Here is a 23,914-nt window from a genome sequence, read left to right on the forward strand (position 1 = left end):
GCGTCATCAAGATTTGGGGGGGGGGGGAATTTTCCCAAAAGTTTTGTTTTTCTTTAGAACATGAAATTTTTGATTTTTGAAAGGAAAAAAAATTAAACTTATTCAACAAGAAATAGATGCATAAATAATCCTTTTTTCACGTACTCTTTCCAAAATGTAATGACCGAGTCTCTGTTTCAATAAAGGGAACATCAGTGACGGGATGGAGTCGGTGTCCGTTTCAAAGCTGGGTCAGACGATTTGCTTTCTTTTTAATTTATTATAAATTTTCTGGAAGTAGCACAATTCTGCATGATGAATGTGTGGCAGTTACGAAAGTGAGAGGGATCAAAAATGAATAAAATAAGAAAAATTTCCCTCTCCTTTATTTATTGTTTGTAATAATTCTGACCACTATGTTCAAGTCTTTCCTTGATTCATTTGCACCTTGACAACCGTTAAGAACTAGTTTTGAAGTTTGCGAATAACATAATTTTAATCTGTCCAATCGACAATTACTATATTTTCTTCATAAACTAACTTAAGTTTATGTAGAATTTTTCATTTCACTTTACTATCATCTTCTCTACCATTTTTAAACTGATTGTTTCGATTTATCTTTAGATGATTTTTATTAAAACTTTCAGTGTTGTTGGTTTTCGCTGATGGAACCTGAACAGTCTTTTCTTAAGGTGTTTTAATTGTTTTTCGTAAATCATTTTTACTTCCTTCTATATCTGATATGCATAAAAGAATATTTGATTCGTTAAAATTCTCGAGTTCTGATTTTAGATGTGTGCTGAATAGCTGAATCCATTTTTGAGGATTTCCGAAAATTATTTGTCACAGAGTATCTGTGTGGGATCCAACTTTTTTGCTATGCAACTTAAATTTTGGAAAACTTCCAGGAGAGCACCCCGACTGTAACGCCCGAATAACACCATCTTTATCATCAAGAGTCACCTAAAACTGCGTTTCTAGAACTGCAATTTTGAAAAATTTATAGGAGAAAACCCCTGATTCCCCCCTCTCTCCTTAACACAATCAAAGACAATCCAAAAATTGCGTTTCTGGAGTATCAATTTCGAAAAACTGCCTGTTGAATGGCACTGGAACTCACCTTCCACTAACATTATCCAAATCTATCAAAACTGCGTTTTTAAAGCTACAAGTTCGAAAATTTGAGTGGAGCGCCCCTCCTCCCCTACTTTCGTCAACATTATTAAAACATCGTGTTAAATTTGGTTTTCAGGGCTTCAATTTCGAGAAAATTCCGGGAGAGCTTCCGAAAACTCGTTTTCTTAACGTCACAAAGGTCGGCTACAATTGTAATTTTAGAGGATCAATATCAGAAAACTACCTGTCCTCTAACCATAGATAGCCTAAAATAGCGTTTTTAAGATATTAATCACGAAAATTTTCCGGGGGCGAGCCCCCGAATCTCCTTCTTTCCTTACATTACCACAGATAATCGAGAACTGCGCTTTTAGAACTACAATTTTGAAAACTCATCGGAGGAGAGCCCCTGAATCCGTCCGCTCTCCCTAACACAACGGTAGACTATCTACAATTGCGTTTTTGAAGTTTCAATATTGAAAAATTACCGGGAAGGGACCACTGAACCTTTTATCTCCCTAACATCACCAGAGATCGTCTAAAACATTGATTTTAAAACTACATTTTCGAAAATTTTCCTATGGAGAAACCATTGGACCCCCTAGCTAAGTATTTCCGTTTCAAGGTTCATATTGTACACACAGGGCCGGCTCTAGTAGTTCAGTCGCCCTAGGTGATATTGACAAGTGCCGTAACCCCCCTCCCATTGAATAATTAATATGAATATAAAAAAATAATAATGTATTAATAAAATAAAAATAATATTAAAAGAGCTTAAAATAAAAGTGAGTTTCTAGTTAAATTCCAAACTGGGTTTTGTATATCTAAGCACTGGTACACACTTTAAATTATCTTTTTCGACATTTAAGTACTGCATCTTATGGCACTGAAACATACATTAATATTTTAAAAAGACGTTTAAAAGACGCAGTTTGCCGCCTCTAAAATTAAATTGAATTTCTTGTTAAATTACGAACTATGTTTTGCATATCCAAGCACTTGAACGCACTCTAAACTACTATTTTTTGTTAGCATTTGAAGCAGTAAATCTTATAAAACTGAAACAAATATTTATACTTAAAAAAAAGTGTTTCAATTTCGAAATTTGCAGCCCCTAAAATCTGCCGCCATAGGCTGCCGCATAGGTCACCTACCCTAGGACCGGGCCTGTGTATACATCTAGTAATGACTTCATCCCAAACCAGAAAGTTGAATTCACTCTCCCTGTAATTATTCATACGTTTTAAATTTTTAGAGAATTGAAGGCCGCACAAAATGATTTGAAGCGCAGTGCGGAGTTCCGCACGGGTCAACTAGTTTGTACTTTATTTCAAATACTTTCTGAAGCATGCCAAAACATAAATCTTTGCCTAACCCTCCCAACGTGCACCTTCTAGTGGGGCACTTTGGGACGAAGTCCAGGTGTCCTATAAATATATTTTTAAAAAATTTCTATAATACCTTCATATTTTTAATAGCGAATTCACTGATAGAGTAACGTCATCAAAATATCTCTCTTACGTCATCAAAAATGAAACTCGCGCTGCGGCATGATAATTTGATAATATTTTTTGGCAATGTTTGACATGCAGGGAAATGCTTTATTTTGACAAGGCTGAACTGGATCCAGTAACTAAACTGTTTTATTGGTAAGAATTTTTTTTAGGAAAATGAAGAAACCAAAAAATGGTCAACAATGACCGCTACCTACTAGATTTGACGGTTAATCCACTGGATTTAGGGTTAAAATTTCAACTATCAAAATATCACCAAACAGGCAATTGCTTCATTCAAATGTAGAAGCAATTTTTACTCGTCTTACCCTGACGGGAGATTTTCTAGTCTCTACATAGTATAAAATGAAGTGTCCAAAAAGCGTCTGTTTGTTTGAACTCGCAAAACTCGAGAACTACCCGGCCGATTTCGCTGAAATTTTCACAATTTGTTCCTTTAGGTTCTGAGAAGGTTTGCAGACCAGTTCGAAAACAATCGATGAATAGTTCTTTTTTTATTCCAATTTAGGCCCAATTTTCACATAAATTCCCGAATATGGGGGTGAAAAATTACTCGCAGTTAGTAATATTATATATCGTTGGAAAGGGAAGAATTTTCCGCGTTCTACGCAATTTGTTCCAACGCTCTTGTCCTACAGTTTTCTTTTTGACACCATTGAAAAAAGCTACCTTTTTTACTCCAGATCTAACTCGACCCATGGTCGGAAGTTTAACACTCTATCTCCATTAGAAAAAAAGTTACAAGCGAATGAAATGAAGTTCAAAAATCTGTTCTCTATTCAAGTTTTTAACCATTTTATTTTGCGTTTCCACGGTAACGCTTTTTGAATCCATTATTTGCATCTTTCTCATTTTCAATTCTGAAACTTATTTTATTTTGTGTTTCTATGGTTACACTTTTTAAATCCATCTTTCTCATTTTATTTTAATTTCTTAAAAGTATTTTAATATCTGTCGTCATTGTTTGGAGGGGAAATTTTGCATGATGATTTTTTGCTTTTATTTATGCCTGATTGTTGAATATACGTCACTTGACACAATATTCGTTTTCAAAATAGACCGGGCAAAGCCGGGCAACGCAGCTAGTATATATATAAAAGCGAAAGTAGTTGAATTATGCTCGTAAAATTTAAAAGAACAACAGGCAAAATTTTAACAATAAATGAACAAAATTCATTTTTTTTTAATAAAGGGAGGAAGAAATTGTGTCAATGAGAGACACTATATGCTCATATTTTAATTTATCTTTAATACGCTAGCAAAAGTACGTAAACTTTAAGTTGTGAATTAGTGTATGATAAATTATAATTATCAGTGCAATATCACAAATCATAATCAGTATTAGAGAAGAATTAACAATCGGGAAAGAAAATTTAGTAAACATATAAAATTTGAAATTTAAAAGTCTCAATGTAATTTTAAACTCTCCGACCTCAGCCCTTTTGAAAATTGCTTCACTTTCATTGCTATTTCAGCGAACTATTGATTAAATTTATGTCTTCCGTTATGTAAGTAGTAAATATTCTTTTTCAATGCGTATCGCGGAAGCCTGGAATGTGCTGTTCTCACATCAACAAAATATCTGTGTTTCAGTTTATCGAAACTGGAGATAAATATTTTTTTCTGTTTCCTTTTTGGTTTCCAGCGAGGCGTAAAAGCTTCATCTCTTTTCTCTTCTATGTAAACACATTTGAAAAATCAGTGCTAGTTTGTTCGTAAAAGTTGTAAGTAGCTTGCGCTCTATTTAATTAACATTTTTAATCAGGAAGATGGTGATAATTGAAAAAAAACCCATTAATCAGTTAATGGATTGCATATATTAGGGGATTACATATTATATGTTGCATATTAATGGATTACATATTATATATAGGGTAAACTAACCAGTGAATGAATAGCTAAGCTCAATTTCATTTTAAGAAAATCAAAACATTTTTTAAAAAACTGTAGTATTTGGTACATGGCAGTGAAAACATTTTAATTGATTTACAGTAAAGGGAAAAAAAAGAAAAAAAAATCTGTATCCCTTGCAAAAATTCCCATTTTAAAGCATTTCTCGAGAAATAAGAGAACAATTGTTCTGCAACTTTTATCATATAAAACGTGTGCTTCAGCTGACATTTTTCAATAAATACTAAATCCTCATGAATTTAAGGGACCAGCAACAAATTGAAGAAACCAAAGAAGTTTTTTTGATCATACTTCATCATAAATATTTTGGAATACGCTGCAAATTTCAGAAGTTAGTTTACTTGCTATGATACTGTGTGCAATAATTTATAGATTTTCGTGAAAGTATTACATATATTCCCAAAAATAAAAGCATTTCTTTCGAAAACATCAATTTTGTTCGTATGTTTTTGGCTCATAAAAGTTTTCCGTCATACCTTACCAAACTTTTTGACAGCGTACAAGATAATCATTATACAATACTAAAATTTGATATTAAAATTTTGAAAATTTGCCGAATTACAAGCATTTGAAGCAATTAATTTCTCATGGCACAAGCGCGAAAACAAAGTTGTAGCTTCCAACATTTCGTAGCCAAATAGATCTGGCAACTTATAATAAAAACCCAGTAAATTAGTTAAAAATGTAAAACAATATCGGCGACCTAATGAGCCGAATTTCAATCGTTCTTGGATAGACTGAGAATCTTTTACAAATAATCTGTTTTCATTTTCTTTTAAGAAATGTATTAAAGGAAGCTACTACGGCCATTTGATACAAGATATTAATGAAATGTTGTGGGAACAAGAAGAACAATCTTCCTCGACTTTGTGTTCTCGCGAAAGTTAAAATGATTAAATATTAATTAATATTTTTCATAAAAGAAGGAGTGGTTTTTGTTATTTTTCAGTTTCCATAAAAGTTTTATTGAGTGTACGCCCTTTGCCCCCCCCCCCGGTTCCCTGAAATGATTGGCCTGTTTAAAATGTACGTTTTTTTTTATCGATAAACTGAACATTATAAAATGTATGATAGTGAAGGCGTCATTCTTCGATATTTTCTTCTGTGAATGATCGATAATCAAGAAATAATTGAAAGAAAACTCTTATTAACAGAAAAATTAATTTTAGATTGATTTTATTCTACAGCGTTTTTTTTTTAAATATTATTATTATTATTATTATTAATCAAGAAAAGATTTTGACCTCCCATTTAGAACGAGAATATAGTAAAAGTTAAATACTGGAATGCTGCTGCAACACTGACTCCTAGAAATAGCATATACTTGGCGAAAACAGGATAATAAAAAATGACGACAGAATTGAACAATGTTTTCAAAATGCTTGCTCTGCTTTTCTTTAACTTTGAAACGTATCGGTTTATTCCAAACTTTTATTACAAAGAATGTTATCTCGCCTTTCACTTTTTCGAGAAATCATTTCACTGATTGATGCGAAATAATGTTATCATGACTCTCACTTTTTTGAATAATCATTTTGTTTCTGTAGTGCTTTCGTCATGTGTATACCTCACCCACAAGGTCACAATAGTGGAAAAACGTCACAAACTAAGTAAGGTGACCAGAATTTTTTTCCCTCAAAACGGGACGCTTTAGAATTTTAGGCAACAGTATGCTTTAAAAAATAAATATTAAACTTTTTTTTGAACAGTTTGTGCTTATTAGAAATAGAAATGAACAGATTAAAAAGAAGAACGGTACCTCAGATTTCAATAGACAAACTTAAAATTTGTCAAAAATTGCTGATCTGTGAGAGAACTGCGCCAATTTTCAACAGTTTTAAAAGCTTCAATTGTAAAAACACACAGTATGATAACAATTTTCAACACACAGATCTACTTATCGTGTGGTTATATGCTTACTTTGCTCGATTGGTTGCTGTTATTGTTTCACTAATGTGACTAACTTGATCGCTCCTCTATGTTTTGTCACATGTGCTCAAGTTTCTTAAACTTTTTTTCTTGAATTTGTTAGAGTAGGTCGCTTACTTTTGGAAAACGGGATATTTCTGCGTCCCGACACAGTGTGCTGGGACAGCGGGATAGGCTGTCTGAAAACGGGACTCACGGGCTGTTCAGCTATCGGCCGTCCGTCACGTCCGCACCGACTTTTTCCACCCGAAGCAGGTTTTCTTTGCTGGTTGCCATGACAGCAAGCCATCTTGGACGGGACCCATTTCAATTAGAAGAACCTTGATATCTGGCGGCCGTCAAAAATAAAAGTAGGACAGCCTATAAGCATCAAGGAGCAGTACAAGGCGCCTTATTTTTGTCGTGCTTTGTGATTTGTGCACTAGTTTGTGTTTTTTTTTAATCCTTGATTTTATTTTGAGCAATCACGATTGCTTATTGCTTTCATTTGACTGTTTTTGACGTTCCTTTGATTTTTCCCACCAGCACCCTCCGCAGCATCACCGTCAACCGGGTCCTCACAATGCTGCACCTCTAGCGAAAACCGTCTCCAGGTTTCGTCAATATCCTACACTTACACGCATACATACACGCACCTACACACATATACATATATACACCTACACACACATACATACACCTACACACATACACAAACACATACACACTCACATACACACAACTACCCACACACTCATGCCTGCACACAGACACAAACACATATGCCTACACACACATACACATGCCCCTCACACGCACCTACACACATACACACAACTACCCACACACTCATGCCTGCACACAGACACAAACACACATGCCTACACACACACACACACATACCCCCACACACAAACACATACGCTTACATATACACACACACTCGTGATTGCGGAAAACATAATTTGAATTCAAGATGACAAAATTCAAATAAATTTTTTATTTATTGAGATGACTGAAACTAACGTTCGTTTTAGGGAGGACGGACGGCCGACGGGATGGACGGCCAATAAGGGAACAGCGCTTGACCTGTTCAAAATGGGACGTACCATTAGGTATAACCCTAACTCACTGAATTGTTTCGTAATCGTTGAGATTTGCAATACATACTGCTGTTAAAGTGTATAATTCAGTTGTTTCATAAAGAGCTAGGTATTTCATGAAAAACTAAACAAAACAGTTAAAGTATATAAACTTATTGAATTCTAAGATTTAATTCCTCGGTATTGTATAAAATAACGATTACTTGATCATTAAAGTACTACGGCATTTAGACAGTTCTTTGATCTGGTTCAAGCTTCTTTTAGTTAATTTTGACTCGATTAGAGCTGCATTGCAGTGATGTGTGTATGCGTCTGTAATGTTTCATTCCGTTATTTTTAGCCATAAAATTTTGGCGGTGTATTTTTTTTTTTTTTTTTTTCTGTTTAACCAATGCTGTATGATTTTCCCCAGTCGGGCCAAAACTGGAAACTGCCGCCCTTACCCATTTTTTACCCCCCTCCCCTTTTCAAGTTTTATGTGGAGATTCAATGAAAAAAGCACATAAATCGGGTGAATTTACTGCCCGTAGAAGCTGCTACCCGGGGCAAAGGCCCCGGCATACTCCTCCTAGGTCTGGCACTATGTTTAGCGGTATTTAATTAATGTTAAAATATGAGCAATAATGAATTATTTTTTCAATTTTCCTCATTATTTATAAACTTATCATCCGCAAAAGGGATAAATATATTTTTCGAGAGATTTTTACTATTAATGATGAATTAATTTATAAAATACCTTTGAAATTAATTATTTTTCACAAAACGGTGTATCATTAGTTATTTCATGGAATAACTAGGTAAAGTATGCAATTTTTCATTCATTTTGTATTTTAACTCAAGCCTTACTCAAACCCCTGACTTTTCCATTTAGATACTGAGTGGAATAATATCAGCTCGTTTTAATACATGCATAGTCTTTTTGTGAAACACTGTAAATATTGAGGAACAGAACTTTTCAGTGTAACAGAACAATTTTTTTTCTCTTTCTTTTCTTTAAGCGTTGCACGACCAAGACTTCTGCACGAATGTACATGCAAAAATGTTTCAATCTTTGCTGCAATAAATAACTACTAGTATTTCATTGCATACCCTACTCTTAAAAGAAATTTTTTGTACTATCGGGCTCCCATAGAACGTCCTCTATTGCATGAATGATCCTGCAATGCTGTGTGATTCCAGTATTTCTAATCATTCTCTATTGCGTCACTTTCAGAGGCGGTGGTCGCGCTGCGAAACCACCAATTTATAATTTTTTTTCTCTTTTTTTTCCGAATGTTTTGAACCAAGATCGCTTGAGTCCTCTTCTTTTGAGTTCAATGAACAAAATGAGATGGCAGAATAACAAAAAAATATTTTTTTCGTAGGCTCAATTTCTTGTCAAAATTATCAAATTTTCAATTTTTCGTTTACCCTAAAATTGGAATTTTGTTTCAGATTTAAAATTTTTTAATTAGCGCTGAAAGAGTTAATCATTTTTCTTGATTTTACCTGAGGTACTCAATCATATTGTTCTAAATGATTCAAATTCATTTTTACATGTGTAAACATGTTTTTGTCCTTCCCCAGGTGGGGGGTGTGAACAAATGGGGACACCACCCCCAGCGAAAAAAGTTGCCAAAAAAATTTTTTTAACTGAAAAATCTATGTCTAGATGATCAAATAAACCTACTTGTGGTGTTTTTTCTTCATATTTCTCAAAAATTAATGATTCGCCCCTGAATTAATGATTCGAAATTTCCTTCGAGTCTTCATTTCTGCTATTACTGCGGAGTCAGAGTTGGAGCTTTAAAGTCGGAGTCGAATGGACTTTGGGGTAAAAGAAATGGAGTCTGAATCGTAGGCTCTAAAATTATAAGAGTCGGAGTCAGAGTTGGTCATCTTTCCCTCCAACTCCGCAGTCCTACCTTCTAGAGTACCCAAACATCTCTTGTCCACACCTAAGTTCATCCTTTTAAATTACTCTCCAATGTGTGTTTGTATGCAACAAAAGTCCTGAATGATTCGTTCTTGGCTGCAGGTATGACGTTTTTTCTTTTATGCATTTACAATGCACCCAAAGAATGTATTTCTGATGCAATAACTATCGTCGATGAAAATTATTTAAAAACTCAATCCACGCGGAAAGAATAGAATTCAGCAAAACCATCATTAACAACCATGGGCGTGCATGGGGGGGGGGGGAACACTTGTTAGCCCGGGCCCGAGCCTGAAGGGGGTCCAATATTTTTGAAACTCGGTGTGAAATATAGGGGTAAGTAATATGGAGGGGGGGGGGGCGGAAAAGTCATTTGTGACTGGCTCAAAAATTTCTGCACACGTCCCTGTTAACAACACTAACATTTATTGAAACAAAACGCAAAAAAGAATGAACAAAAGCAAGAATAAAACTAACGAACAATAAGAGCTTACTACAGATACTTACGAGGCATATACAATAAATTCCTAGACAACAGTGTTGTTATTGAAAGGAACTTGTTTTTCCACTACAGTTGTGGAGAAAAAGGGAAAAGTCTATAAAATGTATTAACATAGAGGTTCACATAGCGGGTGCAGCTGCACCCTAGCGTGCCGCAGAGAGAAAAGAGGAGTGTCGCAAAGTGTCCACGGTATCAATATACATAAAAAATTATGTATATTGATATCGTGCTATTACTGTAATATATACATAAAAAAGATGGATTAGGATACCGTGTCAAAGGGTACCGCAAGTCGCAAACGAAACAGGGGATCCCCTGTATTGACACATAAACCAATATGCAGGTCGGAGAAAATGGGGGCTGAATTGCTATATTTCTAAAAAATTTTAATTTGTAATAATTTTGTGAAGTAATTAAAGGCTGATTATTTTTTTAAACTGTTCTGCAAGTAATGTTGAGTAATTGAAGCACTTCTCGCACATGCGCTTGGAAACGAGATATAGATCGTGATAAGTCTTGGGGTTGATTGAGCGAATCAGCTCATTTGCATGGAGGAGACTGATTCGATAAGTAAGTAGTAAGATAAGTATGAAAATGAGAAAACATAAACATATTTACAGATAGGATGCTTACATAATTACAAGTAATACGTGAGAGATGATTTAGAAATCTGAGCAGTAAGGGGGGTAACCTGAAGTGGAGTACTTCAGGTTTGGCAAACTTTATAAAATTTATTTCAACTCTACACTGTACAAATATAGTATGGGTATGAATAATGTCACAAATTTTCTCAAAAAAAGTTGCTCCCCCCCCCTTTTTTTGTCACGAAGTGCCACACTTCACCTTACCCCCTTCCAGGGCTTAGTTTGTATAGGGGTTCGTGAATGTCCAGCTCCTGCTCTACTTTTTAATTTCACGTGATTTTTAACTTTTTGGATTTAATTCAAACTAATTAAGCACTAAAATATTACGAACTATAAGACTCCTGCACTTCTTTGGTTAAAAATAAAGCTTCCCTTCCTCTGGCCACATGTCATATTGTCTTTCATTCACATACTAGGGTGTTCCATCCCCTGCTCGCTTCACTCGTCAACCCTTATTCGCCGCCTGCGGTAGCTCACTGCTGCCGCGGCGCGTGACAATTGATGATTAGTGTGTCAGGACAATATTAGAACAGGAATTCCGACCCTTTAAGGGGGATGTGAGACGCAGACAGAGTGGAATAATTCCCCCTGGATGTCCTGTATCCAGTGGTACCATTATTGGCCTGGAAGGCATTGCCAGTCCGGCGGAAATAGTGTTGCACACAACACACGCACACATAAAGCGCACAGATTTTAATAGTATAGATTGTCATTACAAAATGCGAGATGTCACATTTCTTGTTATCCACTCCCTCCTCCTAGTCACAAACTGTCACACTTTCACGAACCGTCCCTCCCCCGTCTAAGCTTTACGTAATTTGTGCATTACCCCTATGTGTTGTTTTCTGTATCAAAAATGTATTAGCTTTTAAGATTGCACGACATAGAATATGTGTGAATGGAAACAAAGGCAATTTTTGTAGTATTGCTATAAGATATTACATATAATGTAACATTGGGATTATATATGGACCCTAAATCTTGTGCGCCCTCTAGTCCTGGACCTGGTTCAGGGCTAGAGGGCTCGGACACATGTGGTATGAACCCAAGGCACCAAATCTGCAACTAAAATAATAATTTTAAAAAATTGAGTAATTTTTATCGCACTATAGCAAGTTACAAGCATTAAATCTGGAAAAAAAATATCCTTAAAATTTCAATCTTTTTCAAAATTCCTGAACCCTACACAGGCATTATATTACCGCTTTTACTACATTCAAAAGTTATATAACAGATGATTTTGATATTTAAGTCTTATTGTAACCAGGCAATGTTAATATATTGCAATATCATCAGAATATTGTTTGCAGAAATATGTATCAAATTATTTTATGACTAATAGTATGGAGGCACCAAAAAATAATAATAATAATAATAATAATAATAATTAGAAAGAAAAGAAAAGTTCGGCCCCAGTGCCCTTAAAAATCATAGTCAGGACCTGGCCCACTTGGCTTATGCATTCAATAAGTATGCTGATAAGAGAGTGGGGTATGAATAAACTATCCTTCTTCTTAGAAAATAAGAAATGTTTGTGTTTCTCTCCTACTCTGTGGCGAAATTTTTAGGGCACGCCCTTAGTTCACCTGTCAATCGCCGAAAACGTCCACATGACGTAAGTGCAGGGACACGACCCCACACAAGCCTCATATAAATTCTTAAGCAATCCTGCTCATACGTAAATACTTATTGATAAAACTTATCGATCGGAATTTTCATCGGAGATAATGGGAAACTTCAGTGTCATATTTTTTCCGCTTTTTTTTTTATCGGTAATTTCTAGATTATTCCTTACCCCATAAAAGTGACATCACTGAAAATATGGGGTCACTTTATAAGCAACGCAAGGACTGAGGTTGTAAGACTAGCAAGAAAAACTTCTCTCGGTGGAACCAAAACAGGTAGGAAATATTTTGTACTGAAATTAACATTCGGTAATTTGTATGTATTCAAAACTCTTTTGATTCAGCGATAGAATTCACGAAAACAAATCAATAAACACCTCTCCTTACCTTGCAACGTTCTGATTTTTAACACGTTTTTAATAAGAGACTATGTCTTGTGGTGAGCGATCAACGTGAAACTACTTTGTCAATGATTGCGACGAGTTGAAATTTCTCCCAATCGAATTTAAGTTGGACACTAATGTTGACGAATTTGACGAATGAACTTCGAGGAAGTGTTATAAAGCTTGACCAAGGAGAGTTAGCGGATGTACCGGAAGCGGAAACAGATCACTTTATTTTGTGATAGGTAGTTTTTACTAGTCGCGCGTTCTCACTGATCTTACATATTACAAAATGAAGTGTTCTGTTTCCGCTTCCAATTCATCAACCATCTCTTTCTGGCACAGCTATATCAACAGGATGGTTTTTCTGACCTGTAGCAACAGAAATTAACGATTAGTTAAGACAGTGTGGTATGACCCTCGGCTCACCGATTCGTTCTCGTTGAACCTTGTCCTTCTTACTGGAAAAGTATTTTAATATAACATTTGGGGGAAAATCATTTGTTCTTCTTGCTGCTTTAATTTTTTTAAGAAAAACAATTTACGTTTTGCTTTTAGATAGCGAAATTTTCGTTGTCATAGATACAAATCGTCTGTTTGATTTTTCAGGGCTTAACTCAAGCAGACTTTACTTTTAAAAAAGTTTTTTTTGTGAGTAAAATTACGTTTTTTACGTGTTTACGTTACGTTTAAAACAACAACTTAAAAAGCAAAACTTCATCTAAATACAAAATTTCCAGATTCCAAATTCTCATCAGTTAAGATTGATAAGAAATAAAAATACATCACGGTACAAGCTGTAAATAACCTTTATGATAAGTGAACTAGTGGATATCGACCATAATAACTTCATCTTTATTACCGCATTCTAATCATCATTTCTTTTTTTTTTGGACGTGCCTCGTATTACCTATTCTAGAAAATCACTCGTCATAATATTGACGGTTACGTATATCTTGACCGTTTCCATTCCGTTTGTAGAAGCAAGAAACCCAACGAGTAGGGTCCTATCGCCATTCGTGACTGTGAAAAACATAATTTTAATTCAAGTCGTCAAAATTCAAATGATTTTTTAAAAAATAGTTTTTGAATTTTACGTCATCACCACTTTCACTCTTCATTTCCCTACACTGGCCTAGCTCGTATCTGGAAAACAGTGGGTCATTGCATTCATTTTTCGATTGTAAAATGAAGTTGCATTAAATTAGTGCTTTCAAGTTCTTTAAAAATAAATTTTATTGAAAGCTTTCGAACAAAATATATAATATGTTTTATTTCTAAATTGTCTGTGGCTCTCACATGCCTATCCTATGCTAAAGGTTTATTAACCCTGGGTAACTGAAGGTTAAATCGAACTGAGTTATGACATCTTTTTCCTGATTATGTAGTAGCCACAAAAGCAAGAAAAGTGACACCGCTTTGTTACCCAGATTTCGTGACTTGATATCTTACTATTACTTCTTGATTCTTTCTGGCGTTAATTAAGTATTACAAGGGTATATGTTAACTACTTACAAATGACTCTTTAACTGAAAACCTCTAGCATGTTATTAGTATTGCTGAAAATTTTTCCACTGGTTTTGAGAAACCGTTTTTAAATTTTACCAGAAGGTGATAGTTTCCCGGAACAATAGTGTTGGCTATTCGACGGCTAACAGCATTATGCGTACTCAATTTCTACATGTCTAATTTGTTAATTAATTAACGTTCAACTGTAATTGTTACATATTAGCGATACCCACACGGCTTTGCCCGTAGTAGAAAACTAAAAGGTCATTTGGTTCGCCTGTATGTTTACAAATAATGGATGGTGAATTTTTTGCCAATTTGCTATATTCATTTGCTCGTACACGTTATGATAATTTACTCGACCATGTTATGATAATTTACTCGCCATGTTATCATAATTTGCTGGATAAAATGTTCTTAAAATCGGAATCGAAGAAGAACAAAAACGAATTTTCGAAAAATCGTTTCGATTTGCTCAGGACTATGCTACGAACTAATTCTGTGCCAAATTTCATGAAAATCAGCCGAATGATCTAGGCACTATGCATGCAACAGACATACAGACATCCAGAGACACAGACTTTCAGCTTTATTATTAGTAAAGAAATAAATACATTTTGGTTCTGCCTTAGTATTAGTATTTTTTAAATCAACATCTTTCAATTTAATAGAAGGGAGATTAAAATTTCAAAACAAAAAAGGAAAGAAAGCGAAATGGCTGAGGTGTTTTGGGGTACAGAAGCTGATTGAGATCACACTTTATTTCAGAAATACTTTCTCTAAGATGCCTTAAATCTATTGGATATTTTTTTTAAATTTTCCCTACACCAATGACTTAAACTTGTTTCATACCCTTGCCAGGGGAGTTCATCACAGTGCCTTCTAGTATTTTTTCTTAAGTCAAACAAACGAAATATGTAGTCTTAAGTGGTCCAATGTTGCCCCAAATGACTAAAAATTTTAAAAAGTACGAACAGTCAAATGAAACTGAACTGTGTACAGTAGAACCTTGATGATCCGGCCCCGTTCATCCGGATCTCCGATTTATCCAGATCAAATTTGTACAGTTTAAAAAAAATATCTACTGATCTAATAATTTTAAGTTATGATTGCAAGAACAGAACTATAAATACGCCAAATACCCAGTTGATGTTTTGATTAACCGTACAACTCCTGCATAGAACGAACAATAAACTCACTTAACAAACAATATGGCGTACTTGGAGTGCCAGTCCGACACCACTGCAGCTATAAATGAGAGTAAAATTTTCAAGAAACGGTACTGTGTAGTTTTGTTATCAAGAATTTTTTTTTTTTTTTTTGCTGTAGTAAAAGATAAGTCGGTTTATTTAAGAACTAGGAAACGTACCCAGCGCTGCCTGGGTCAGTAATAATATTGAGAAACAATTTATACTTTCCTTTACTTATTTTTAGCTGTGCCCCGTGGTTTCTCTCGCGTTAATTTAACAATAATGTATTAAAAAACTATTTTAAGTACATCGCGCTATGATATAAAATTAGACCCCCTTGCCCATCAATGTTTCCGTCAAATAAAAAAATCGAATTTTTTTTTTTCAATTAAAAATAATTGAATATCCTTGATTTAAAATTTAATTTAATTTTATCGGTATTTTAAAATGAAATAGGACGTTGAAAATCCCGCCCACAGTCGGGTTCGAACCCGAGGCAGTAACGTTGCTGGCCGAACGCTTTACCGACTGAGCGCAATAAATAATGCATCATTAGATATTATTGATTTAATTTCAATTTATTGCTGCTCCTCGATCCAGTTCTATTAGTCATAGCGTGATGTTATATAGTCTATAGCCTTCCTCAATAAATGGATTATTCAACCCAAAAAGATTTTTTGAATTCAAACCAGTAGTTCCTGAAATTAGCGCGTTCAAACAAACAAACTCTTCAACTGTATATTATTAGTACAGATGTGTTTTGCTTATTACCTGGATTTTCCGGATTTTCGTTCATCTGGATTGCCTTTGATTACAGTTAGTTCGGATAAACAAGGTTGTACCGTATATTCAGTAAATTACCGCCCATTAGCCAGGGTTAAAGCAGAAATACGTGAAATACACCGCCAGCTCAGTCATGACTTTCAAGGTTGTACCGTATTTGATTATTTTTTCAAAAAAACAAAAAAAAAAACAAACAATCTCTGTATAATATGTCGAGGGAAACAAATACCTTGAAAACCATTTTATCATCCCCCAATTCATTAACTTTGAAATAACTAAATTGATACCCAGAAAAGGTATTCAAAAGCAACTGTGGCGCATATTGTGACGTTACGCTTATTGTTCAGGAAATGATTTCTCTGGCTAGAAGGATCATCTTGATCTCCCCGTTGTTTTCAGGTGCAGATAACAAATCGTGATAAGTCATAGAGTTTATTGAGCCAATAGCCGATTTACATATTTGAGAGGAGTGGCCACGTTGGGAACAGACTTGATAAGAATAAATGTGAGAAACAGTAAAATATAAAGCAAGGAAAAATATACAGTAAAACCTGTAAAGTTGACCACCTTTGTAAGTTGACCAACTGTCTAAGTTGACCGCTATTTTCAGGTACAGAATTAGATCTATATCATATATTTCAACCTTTATAAGTTGACCACTAAAGTAGTGCCCCACAAGTGGTCAACTTACACAGGTTTCACTGTACAAATTTTCAGATGAGAAAATACATATTTATTAGTACGATGTGACAGAGAAGTGTTATTTCCCTAGCGGCGCTTCGAACTTTCAAATCACTTCTGAGAACTGAAAACACTTTTTTGGTACTGCTTACATTTTTATCGTCTTATGTCTACCCTGTTCAGTAAACTTGACCTTATATCCTAGCTGTCAAAAAATGGGGACCTGTCAGTGGATCTTTTGTCCGTCGGACCTTACGTCCGCTGGATCTTATATCCACCGGATCTTCTGTCCCCCGGCTCTTCTGTCCGTCTAACCTTTCGGACATGGATCTTATGTCTGTGGACCATTTGGTTTTGGACCTTCTGTTAGGATCTCATCTTTGGGAACGCATTTAGGAATACTAACACATGGCCCTTCTTTTAGGACAATTTGTAGCACGCACCGACAGCGATTGATTGGGTTCATTGCAGCAAAATTTCTAGTAGTATCGTATTGAGAGATACGATTCTATTGACTGGTAGTTTAAGAAATTTTGTAAAATTATATTTTTGCGAAAGAATACGCTGAATCCATAAGTGTGTCAAAACGTGTTCCCAATCTGTTATGAAATCAGCGGTGCCCACCTAGTGGGGGGGGGGAGGGGGTCATAGCGCAGACTGCGCCATTGAAATTTTTAGGGGGTGGGTTTTTGGGGGGTATTTTTCACTTTTTAGGGGGCCTCTTGCTTTGGGGGGTCTTTGCGATATTTAGGGGGGGGGAAGTGAGCACCCCTGGTGAAATGTTTCTTTAATCTGTTCTCACATGTGTTCCCAAATCTAAACTCAACAAATATCCAGAGCGGGACGCATTCGGAACACATTTTAGTGCACTCTCAGGCAAATGGGACACTTTTTCTGAATTAAAGTGTTCCAAACGTGTTTCTAATATGTACTGAGATTTGCAGCGTCAAATTAAGTACTACACACTACCAGTTCATATTTCTTTTATTCCCCAAGATTCTTTTTCGTACCTAGGACATATGGTAATAAAATGCTTCGGAACTTATGCTTAATATTGTTATAAATATGTCCTGCAAAATTTTGCAAAGATTAGGAGATCATTGTGTCTCCTCGACAAACAAAACTTACTGGTTAAAACCTTTTCTAGTTGAGATTGTCTTTTGTCAATACAAGTTAAAACCATGAACCATGAGGAAGCAATAAACAATGGAATGCAAGTGGATGTTTTTAAAATTTGAATATAACGCTTGCAAGGTAAGTTTCCATTGAAAAGTTTATTTAAACCTTGCCGTATAGACCCTCCTTAAAAATCACCATCTCTTCTACCCTACCATCCCAAACCAAACTAGAGTTTCTAATTCATTTTTCCATAATTATCACCATATTTTAAGTTTTGACACTTGTGGCCTAGTGCTTCAAGATTCTCGGTTCTTCTCATCAGTTAGCATTTTTTACTACAATCTTTATTTGTAGGTTTTAGTTCAGTAAATAAGTTATGTACAATATGTGTTTTATTGTTTCCTAATTACTATAAAAGGAAATACTTAGGCGTTTCAAAAGTAAGGTAACAAGAGCTCTGATGAGTGTGCAGATTTTCTGTATGAATTATAAGCACGTTGAAGATAAAACAGACGATTAGAGTTTTCAAGCGGTACTGGGAGATGGAGCTGGCTGTCCACTAACAGGACAAAATGTCAGTAAGAAGGTGGTTGCGCAGACAGAAACATACCGCACCAATAGAACAAGTGGTATGATAAGGTTTTTGCGTTGGGAGGTATTGGACCACCCTCCTTACAGTCCCGACCTGGCACCAAGTGACTTCCATCTCTTTAGATATGTAAAGAAACACTTGGAGGTCCAGTATGGAAGAACTCATCTTCAAGAATGTAAAACCACATCAAGATGGCTTGCTGAACCGCAGCATCAGTTCTGAATTGCTGACTTCCCAAGAGCTTTTTTCAGAGGTCGAAAGAAATGGAAATCACTTGGTGCGAGATCGGCATCGTAAGGACGGTGGTTTACAAAGGACCTTACAACGCAACGGACCTTACAATGCAAAAACCTTATCATACTTCTTTCTTCATTGACGGGACATGTTTCCGTCAACACGGCATCTTCTAACTGACATCTTGTCCTGTTAGTGGACACCCAGCTCCATCCACCGGTACCGTTTGAAAATCTTCGTTTTCAGTGTGATTTTTATTCACAGATATTCTACACACCTGTCAGAGCTCTTATTACCTTAATTTTGCAACTTTTCTCGCAGAAAAAAAGTGAAGAAAAAGAACGCATTGAGTAATTTTCTGTGAGAATAGAATTTTCGGTCTGAACGGAAATAGTTTTCTGCTGCTGGAAAACTGCTTCTTGGCCGATGAAAATTGATTCTAATCTTATTCCTTTAGTTTTCAGAAAAAAATGGCTTACATTGAGACTTGGAATCCTCCGATATCATGGCAAGAGAAAGTTCCCGAAACTGAAGTGGAAAAATTCCAGAATTACTTGAAAGAGAAACATGGTCTACACTTTGGTAAGAAATGCTCAAAAATCTTTAGATGTTAGTAACATTAAAGCTTCAAGTAACCGCTTCAAGCCAGAGTTAAGCTAGAATTGCAAGCAGATACTGAACAGGTTATTGGCATCCAGAAACTACAGTATCGCCCTTGTTTTGTGCTCATTGTTCTGGAATGTTCACAATAAAACTGATGGCAAAAAGCCTAATACAGAAGTCGGGTATATTTTCATTCCGTGTGACGATTAAGGTGCTTTGTAATCAGTGATGTTATGGCTATACCAGCCTGATGATGTCAAAGGAACAAAAACTGCAGTCTCTGTAACAAGTTGTTTGATATTTGCTCGAAATTTGAATACTGTTTTGCAACAGGGTTTACAAGCTCTACATGTTAAACATTTTAATAGCTAATTTGTTGGTCTATTTAGTTAATATGAATATTAATTCAAAACAAAGTTGTTGAGCTTTGCGTGTTGAACATTTTGATGAACAGTAGATATGTCTATTTATTGAAAAATAAAATAGCACAAATGAACAATGCTTACAGAAAGTAATGCATTATTTTTTTCCAAGAAGCCATGTTTTAAATGAAATGTTAGTTGAATGAATACACGATTTAAAGTTAGGCAGTGCTGCAGTTGAGAAAAAAAATATTTTAGGGAACTCACCTTTTTACAGGGTAGGTGTCGTGGCAGATAGATTTTCGTTAGGACAAACAGTGTCCGTGTAGACACTTTAGCCAGGTTTAATTTTAAAGACCAAAATTAATTTTTTGACAAATGTGACTGGAAACCAATTTAGTGATTTATCATTACTTTTACAATAACAAATCGAATATTTCGGGGAACGCTGTCCCCCCGCGTTCTTCTCCAACTACAGCACTGAAGATATGTTAATAACTTAACATAGCAGAAACCATCTGTTGTCAATGAATCGTTTTAACATATGGTTACAGTTAAAACATACTTTATACTATGAAAGAATATTGTTTACATACATCGTCACCTCAGAGCAACAGAGTAAGACATCTAATCCCAGGAATAACAGAAAAATATCTTACTGTTACTTTGAGGCGACGATATATCTGCATATATTATGCCTTTTTTTTTTTACTAATAGCAAGTTTTATTGCAGAAAATTACTGGGAGCTGCATGATTGGTCGCTTAAAAATACTGATATCTTCTGGGGCGAACTGTGGCATTATTTGCAGATAATTGCATCGAAACCATATGAAAAGGTGAGAAAGATTAATTAATAAGTTCAGACTTTAGAATTTTTGCTGTGCAAATAATGAGGAAAATGTTCAGACTTGTGAAATAACACTATTTGCCATTCGATAAACCATAGTAGGCGCTGCAGTCTCTGACTAATGGTGGCTGAAAGAGGTAAAAGAAACTATTGGCCGTAACTTATAACCTGCAATTAAGCTTAGTGAATGACAGTATTTTTTCCTCATGTTTCTGGGTTTTTCTTCTTTTCTATTCTTTTGAAATTATACTACAATAAACTGTCTGAAACCTATATTTCATCACACATCTTTCTATAGGTTCTTATACACCACTGCAAGGTAGCACATTCAAGCTGTAGAATTGCGAATAGAATGACAAAGTAGCAGTACTTTTACCACGAAGTTTTATCTGGTGCATGTTGGCAACAGCAGAAAAAGTAGCATGCCTAAATATATATATATATATATATATAATTCTTAGAACTTAAAATAAAATATTCTACATTTAGACAGAGCAAATGCATCTAAAGTGTTAAATGTATATTATATACTAGTGGCACCCGCACGGCTTCGCCCGTAATAGAAAAATTAAAGGTCTTTTCGTTTGCCTGTATATTTACAAATAATGTATGGTGAATTTTCTCCCCAATTGGCTTGTACCGACGTTACAGTTCCACGTTATGATAATTTCGTATCTCGCCAATTGGCTTGTGCCCATGTTACGGTTCCACGTTATGATAATTTCTTAATTTATGATAGTTTTTTTTCTTAAAATTGGAATAAAAAAAGAACCACATCGAATTTTCGAAAAATCGCTTCGAGGTGCACACCCCCATGCTACATACTAACTTTGTGCCAAATTTCATGAAAATCAGCCGAACGATTTAGGCGCTATGCGCGTCACAGACATCCTACCGACATCCTACAGACATACAGACATCCAGACATCCTCCGGACAGAGAGAATTTCTGCTTTATTATTAGTAAAGATATATCTCATTTAAAGTCTCACTCGTAAGTGGCACACTAGCAAGTGTATGAAACAAAAACAAAAAGAAACACATAAGAATATAAATTGACAAACTATGCGAAGTTGAACAATATGAACAATATGAACTTTAGAATGGGCAGTAACTGCTACGTTATCAAAGAGCTGGAGCAGTTGGCATAATATATTAATTTTGCAGGTTTCTATAGAGGTCGGTAACGTACATGTCATAGTGCATTTGCATTCTTATCATATTATTAAGTATAATTTATTAAGTATTAACTTTTTATATATATATATATATATATATATATATATATATATATATATATATATATATATATATATATATATATATTATATATATATCTCATATATATATATATATTATATATATATCTCATATATATATATATATATATATATATATATATATATATATATATATATATATATATATATATATATATATATATATATATATATATATATATATATATATATATATATATATATATATATATATATATATATATATATATATATATATCTCATATATATATATATATGTATATATATATATATATAGTGTAGATTTTCTAACACATTCTCTTCCTTTTTCCCAGTGGATTAAGATTTTGTGATACTCTATGGCGGAAATGCACTATTGTTGGGACAAGCTTAACCTAGTAGCATTGCGAAAGCTACGCAAATCCCAATCACTCCATTACGACGCTGCCTCGTTAGGTTTGCCACAACTATAGATATCACCTTGTTGTCAAAGTGAAAGCCATAGCAACAGCTTATTGCAAAAGACGTGTTGTGTAGAGTCAATTGTACCTCTTAGACATTTCAAATTTTTGAAGAAGAATGCAGGACAAATTTCGTCAAAGAACCATTATGTATTGCATATTACCCTTGAGAAATTCCAAACATTCTTCCGTTCTACGAAAGGAAGATGTAAACTGCTGATTTATTTCTTTTCCTCTTATAAACTGATTGATATAATCAGCGATAATCACGATATTTTTTTTACAATTATCAATGGATGTTTCTAGCACAATCAGTAACATATGAGAAAAGGCAACATAGCGATAATGCCAGAAAAGTTTTATTATCTTCCATTACCAGAGATTTCAGATTTTCTCTTATCATTCTCCTTTGAGTGAGGATTGAGCGTTATCAAATCCAAGAACAAGCTTTAATTTTTTATTTGAAAGCGTTAAAAAAAAAAAATATCTCCATGTTATGTTGCTAATGGAACCGTCTGAGATAGTTTTCCCTGGAACTAAAGATAAAACCCGAGTTCACTTTTTCTGGAAAAGCGATTAAATAGTTCGCATCAGCAATATTTATCAACACAAAATTCTTCAAATCTCAATTTTATTTTCTTTTAATTTATTTTTCAAAATGCTTTTTTTTTTTTTTTTTTTGCTTTATGACTGATAAATGGAGTCACATGATTCATTAGTAGGTCTGAGCGACTTTTGAATTGAAAAATTATAATGCCATTCTTTAAAATAGACATTCGGTTTTTCCCATTTGAATGGGTTTAAAGCAGCAATAGAATTCGCAACTCCAGAGCTCAAATACGTTACCTTGTGGTGATTAATAATACTAAAGAAAAAGGTAAAAAAATCCATTCCACGTGTTTTCTTTGGAGTAAATTACAGGCTTCAGACAGTTTGTGGTGCAATGTAATTTCAGAAGAATAGAAAAGAAAGCTTGCCACAAACACGATGAAAAATTACTGTCATTTACTAAGCGTCAAAGCAAGTTAAAAGTTACGGCATTTGTTTGTTTTACCTTTTTCATCCGCAATTAGACAGTGGCTGCAACGCTCCTTATAGTTTATTGGAGTTGCGAATAAAAGTTGACTAAGTTCGAGTTCTGAAAAGTTTTGACCGTAGATGAAACTGTGACTTAATTACGAAATAGGGGGTCAGTAGTACAGGACGAAGTGAAATTCTTCAAGTACTTCCCAGCAGCCGTTGAAAAGATTTTTCCATATATTTTTTTCATACAATGCGTGTGATTTATTGTAATAAAGATAATTAATGTCAGGGGTGCTTAATTTAAGGTCATGGCACGTACTGCGCAATTGAAGTTTTTAGGGGGAAATTTTTAGGGGGGCTCTCGCTGTTGGGGGTCACGGAGAGAAGAGGATTGAGGATGTGCCGTTGCTGTTGGAAATAATGGGCACCTATGGTAATGTGTTTATCATTTTCTGTGTATGAATAATTTATATAATAAATATTTATTGCCGTAATAACGCAGGACAAAAACAGAAAGGCCGATCATTTTATATTCAGGTGTAACTAGTTTTCTCCACTTAAGTAAAACAATATTAGCATTGCATATCATTTTAACTTTTAGTGCATATTTGTATGTATAGTGTAATGAATTTTTAGGCCATATAATCCGGA

General features: G+C 34.7%; 1 protein-coding gene across 1 annotated transcript in view; it reads left to right on the plus strand.

Moving 5' to 3' along the window:
- Positions 1-12,434: 12,434 nt before the first annotated feature.
- LOC129220116 (acetoacetyl-CoA synthetase-like) overlaps positions 12,435-23,914 on the plus strand; it is a gene marked incomplete at its 3' end in the record, with an annotated part of 33,978 nt that continues 22,498 nt past the window's right edge. Inside the window, 3 exon segments of the mRNA XM_054854458.1 lie at positions 12,435-12,493; positions 19,166-19,290; positions 20,407-20,510. Of these exon segments, the coding sequence (XP_054710433.1) occupies positions 19,179-19,290; positions 20,407-20,510 (216 nt within the window).

Source organism: Uloborus diversus, chromosome 4 (assembly GCF_026930045.1).
Source record: "Uloborus diversus isolate 005 chromosome 4, Udiv.v.3.1, whole genome shotgun sequence".
In the NCBI taxonomy this organism is placed as follows: Eukaryota; Metazoa; Arthropoda; class Arachnida; order Araneae; family Uloboridae; genus Uloborus; species Uloborus diversus.